This window comes from Callionymus lyra, chromosome 14, assembly GCF_982586985.1.
Source record: "Callionymus lyra chromosome 14, fCalLyr1.hap1.1, whole genome shotgun sequence".
NCBI lineage: Eukaryota > Metazoa > Chordata > Actinopteri > Syngnathiformes > Callionymidae > Callionymus > Callionymus lyra.
The window spans coordinates 2,311,363-2,316,362 of NC_141831.1; the positions used below are offsets into that span (position 1 = coordinate 2,311,363).

Here is a 5,000-nt window from a genome sequence, read left to right on the forward strand (position 1 = left end):
TCAGAGGTTGTGTCAGAGGTCGTGTCAGATGGTCGTGTCAGAGGTCGTGTCAGATGGTCGTGTCAGAGGTCGTGTCAGATGGTCTTGTCAGATGGTCGTGTCAGAGGTCGTGTCAGAGGTCGTGTCAGAGGTCGTGTCAGATGGTCGTGTCAGAGGTCGTGTCAGATGGTCGTGTCAGAGGTCGTGTCAGAGGTCGTGTCAGATGGTCGTGTCAGAGGTCGTGTCAGAGGTCGTGTCAGATGGTCGTGTCAGAGGTCGTGTCAGAGGTCGTGTCAGATGGTCGTGTCAGAGGTCGTGTCAGAGGTCGTGTCAGATGGTCGTGTCAGATGGTCGTGTCAGAGGTCGTGTCAGATGGTCGTGTCAGATGGTCGTGTCTGAGGTCGTGTCAGAGGTCGTGTCAGATGGTCGTGTCAGAGGTCGTGTCAGATGGTCGTGTCAGAGGGCGTGTCAGAGGTCGTGTCAGAGGTCGTGTCAGAGGTCGTGTCAGAGGTCGTGTCAGAGGTCGTGTCAGAGGTCGTGTCAGAGGTCGTGATGAAAACAAAACAAACTTCTCATCGTTCGCCAGCTTGGATAGAAAAAGGCGGTGGCAGTACCGCTCGTCACCACCAGGTGATCTTGAACTCGTAGATGGGTCGTTTGCAGTAGTAGTGGTTGATGAGGTGTTTGTCGCAGACGCCGATGCACTGCTGCTCCGCCGCGATGCCGCGCTCCGCCAGATCCCCCACGATGCAGTGCAGCAGGTCGTAGACGTCGGCCACCGCCTCCCAGGGCCCGAAGGACACGTCCACCTCGCAGTGGTGCTCGAAGAGCTTGGCGTCGCCGTCCGAGCGCTCGAAGCGCAGCGAGGTGAAGAGCGGCCGCTCGTACGGCGTGATCGGCATCTCCTCCTTGTACACGCACACCTTCAGCTTAGCGAAGCGAGCTTTCTTCTGCATCGCTCGCAGCTTGGCGATCTCCACGATGCGCTCCAGGTTGTCTGTCACGAGATTTTTTAATGACCTTTAACTTGAAAGAAGCTTCACAGGAAACACTTTAACCAGCTTTTATTTCAATAGTATTGACTTTGTTTTACACAAAACGATGTTGTTTTTCATTATAGATCAGGACGTTTTTAAAGAAAATGTGGAAATGTTTAAATATCAAATATATCTGCGTGAAATACTCACTAAATAGGGAGTCATGAAATAATAATACTTTTATTTTGAAGGGCAACACATTAGAATTTGCATTTCAACTAAAAATATTGAATAAATAAAATAAAAATAAATATATTTCTCACTAATCAGTTTCATAGTTTCTTAAGAACTTAATATTTAAATAAACAATCTTTTTCATGCGATAAATAATTTTAACTAAACTTTATAAAAAAATTTAAAAAAAAATCACATTCTGTTAAGAAAACAACAATTTTCTCTATAGATATTGATGACAAAAGTTGAAATCTCGAACGTCAGTGGCGTCGTGCGTCCTGAGTGTAGCGATGATGAGTGACTGACCTCGGTAGTTGGGCAGGAGGTCCAGGAAAGCCTGCCGCACTCTCTCGCCCGTGAGCGGCTGCACGTCCTCCAGACTGTCCAGCAGGGGGCCGATGGCGTAATACTGAGCCTCCGTGTGAACGGCGCGCACGCGATCCCTGGCAGGAAGTTCACCTTCGCGCAGGAAGTTGAGGATGTCACTGCGGACGACAATCGTCTTTTCAAAATAAAAACACAGGCGTTCACTTGTGTTTTTCAAACGAGAATTAAATGAAATGACCACTAGTTTACCTGCTAGCAGAAAGAATCGTGGTAACTTTGATTTAATTTAATTTTAAAATACATAAAAGGTGGAAAATAAAGATGTGTGACGTCACGCTGATGACCTCCACCGCTGGGTGGCAGCAGAGCCTCGCTAAAGGTTCTGCGCATGTCCGTGGACGACCTTAAAGTGTTTAAACAAATAGATCGATCGATAATGTGTTTTTATGAGAGATTTTTAATAAATGCAAAACTCGCTTTACTTCTAACATCACCTGTTTACACAACAATGTGTTTAGTTGTCGTAGGAACAGGAAGTTGTTTTGTTTCCATGAGAGTTTCCTCTGGTGACTCTGGTTTTTCCCACGAGCATGAACTCATCACGTATCAGAGCACGTACACCAGACACCTACTTTATACTCTATTACTCTTTTAATGTTAGTATTTAAATTCAAACTTTTATACTTTATTACTCTTTTAATGTTAGTATTTAAATTCAAACTTTTATACTTTATTACTCTTTTAATGTTAGTATTTAAATTCAAACTTTTATACTTTATTACTCTTTTAATGTTAGTATTTAAATTCAAACTTTTATACTTTATTACTCTTTTAATGTTAGTATTTAAATTCAAACTTTTAATACTTTATTACTCTTTTAATGTTAGTATTTAAATTCAAACTTTTATACTTTATTACTCTTTTAATGTTAGTATTTAAATTCAAACTTTTATACTTTATTACTCTTTTAATGTTAGTATTTAAATTCAAACTTTTATACTTTATTACTCTTTTAATGTTAGTATTTAAATTCAAACTTTTATACTCTATTACTCTTTTAATGTTAGTATTTAAATTCAAACTTTTATACTTTATTACTCTTTTAATGTTAGTATTTAAATTCAAACTTTTATACTCTATTACTCTTTTAATGTTAGTATTTAAATTCAAACTTTTATACTTTATTACTCTTTTAATGTTAGTATTTAAATTCAAACTTTTATACTTTATTACTCTTTTAATGTTAGTATTTAAATTCAAACTTTTATACTTTATTACTCTTTTAATGTTAGTATTTAAATTCAAACTTTTATACTTTATTACTCTTTTAATGTTAGTATATAAATTCAAACTTTTATACTTTATTACTCTTTTAATGTTAGTATTTAAATTCAAACTTTTATACTTTATTACTCTTTTAATGTTAGTATTTAAATTCAAACTTTTATACTTTATTACTCTTTTAATGCCAGTATATAAATTCAAACGTTTATACTTTGCTCTTTTACTCTTAATGTTAGAGAAAAATAAATATAAAATGTTGCTTCATTTTCACAATATTGAAAACTTTGCAAATTAACCTTTTCAATTGTTTAGTTTCTCAAACTTAATAATTGATGATTTCTATATTAAAATAAATATATTTTCAATTAGTATTATATAAATCTATTTAGGTTAACAATATAAATCCATATTAATCCATATGTGGAAAGAAGAATTGTTACTAAATAGTATAGAAAGTCAATCAAAATATCCTTTTATTATTTTAAATATGTATGAAAACTGACCATTGCTTGATAAACTACTATATTATTAATTTTAAACCTAGAGTTAAAAAGAAAAATGTATATATTTGACAGAAATATTTTCATAGTTTCTAACTTCATTACAAAACAATACAAAAGTGACAGTAAATGTTGAGTATTTTTGGATTTTTAATTAACGTGTTGAACAAATATTTTTCCATTAGTCGACTCATTAAATTACATAATTAAAAATAAACATTTTTATCATTAATTATAATAATCACAATGTTTTCGATCAGAAATAACTAATCAAACATAAATCCAGATCAATATAAAAACTATAAATATTATATTATTAAATAAAAATAAAGCATTAGTTCTTTCTGTTCACTTGAGTCAAGATTATTTTACAAAATATATAATGTTTTATTTTCTTCTGTGTTTGTATATGATAAATGAATATGTTGAATATTTCATATTTGATTCTCTGAGGTTCTTCAGCTGAAAATATACTTTTACAGTACTTTCTAAGGCGAGTACATGAGAATAGTTTCTTGTTAAACTTCAGTAGAAGTTGAGCCACAAACTTTAGTCTTAAAACTTTGTGTACTTTTCTCAGCAGATGCTTTAGTTTGGCCTCATGATGCGACGACAGAGAAACACACACAGGAAGTGTATGTCCTTGTATGTCCTTGTATGTCCTTGTAAGTCCTTTTATGTCCTTGTAAGTCCTTGTATGTCCTCGTAAGTCCTCGTAAGTCCTTGTATGTCCTCGTAAGTCCATGTATGTCCTCGTAAGTCCTTGTAAGTCCTTGTATGTCCTCGTAAGTCCATGTATGTCCTTGTAAGTCCGTGTATGTCCGTGTATGTCCTCGTAAGTCCTTGTATGTCCTTGTAAGTCCTTGTATGTCCTCGTAAGTCTGTGTATGTCCTCTCAAGTCCGTGTATGTCCTCGTAAGTCCTTGTATGTCCTCTTAAGTCCGTGTATGTCCTCGTAAGTCCTTGTATGTCCCCGTAAGTCCGTGTATGTCCTCGTAAGTCCTTGTATGTCCTCGTAAGTCCGTGTATGTCCTCGTAAGTCCGTGTATGTCCTCGTAAGTCCTTGTATGTCCCCGTAAGTCCGTGTATGTCCTCGTAAGTCCTTGTATGTCCTCGTAAGTCCGTGTATGTCCTCATAAGTCTGTGTATGTCCTCGTAAGTCCGTGTATGTCCTCGTAAGTCCGTGTATGTCCTTGTATGTCCTCGTAAGTTTGTGTATGTCCTCGTAAGTTCGTGTATGTCCTCGTAAATACTTGTATGGCCTCGTAAGTCCTCGTGTAGTTGTGTAAACTCGACAACAGTCGTTCAACAGAAGATCAAAATAGTGGAATAACGATGAAAGTAAACGAGTAATAATCGTTCGTACCCGAAGTAAGCTCCGTCTCGGTCGATGAAGAAGCGTCCGTCGGCGTCTCGAGGAATGTGATGGCGTCCGCTGAACATGGCGGCCAACATGGTGTCCTCGTAGCGCCGCAGCGTGGAGAGGCGTGTGGTGAAGAAGGTTCCACCAACGTTCAGCGAGATGACTTCAGGGAACTAGAGGAGAACATCATTTCATCACTATCTTCGTCCATTTCTTTGATCGTCTTTTTCTGTCATGATGATGATGATGATGATGATGATGATGATGATGATGATGATGATGATGATGATGATGAGACAGATGTCAATCATTTCAGACAGATGTCAATCATTACAG

The 5,000-nt window shown here is 37.0% G+C and overlaps 1 protein-coding gene across 1 annotated transcript in view; it reads right to left on the bottom strand.

Annotated features, from left to right (window-relative positions):
• Positions 1-376: 376 nt before the first annotated feature.
• The window catches only part of kctd7 (potassium channel tetramerization domain containing 7), a 5,795-nt gene continuing 1,171 nt past the window's right edge, over positions 377-5,000 (bottom strand). Inside the window, exons 2-4 of the mRNA XM_087807587.1 lie at positions 4,668-4,837; positions 1,497-1,675; positions 377-976 (exon numbers count right to left, since the gene is read on the bottom strand). Coding sequence (XP_087663713.1) covers positions 600-976; positions 1,497-1,675; positions 4,668-4,837 — 726 coding nt within the window. The 3' untranslated portion in view covers positions 377-599. The remainder of the gene's footprint in view (positions 977-1,496; positions 1,676-4,667; positions 4,838-5,000) is intronic.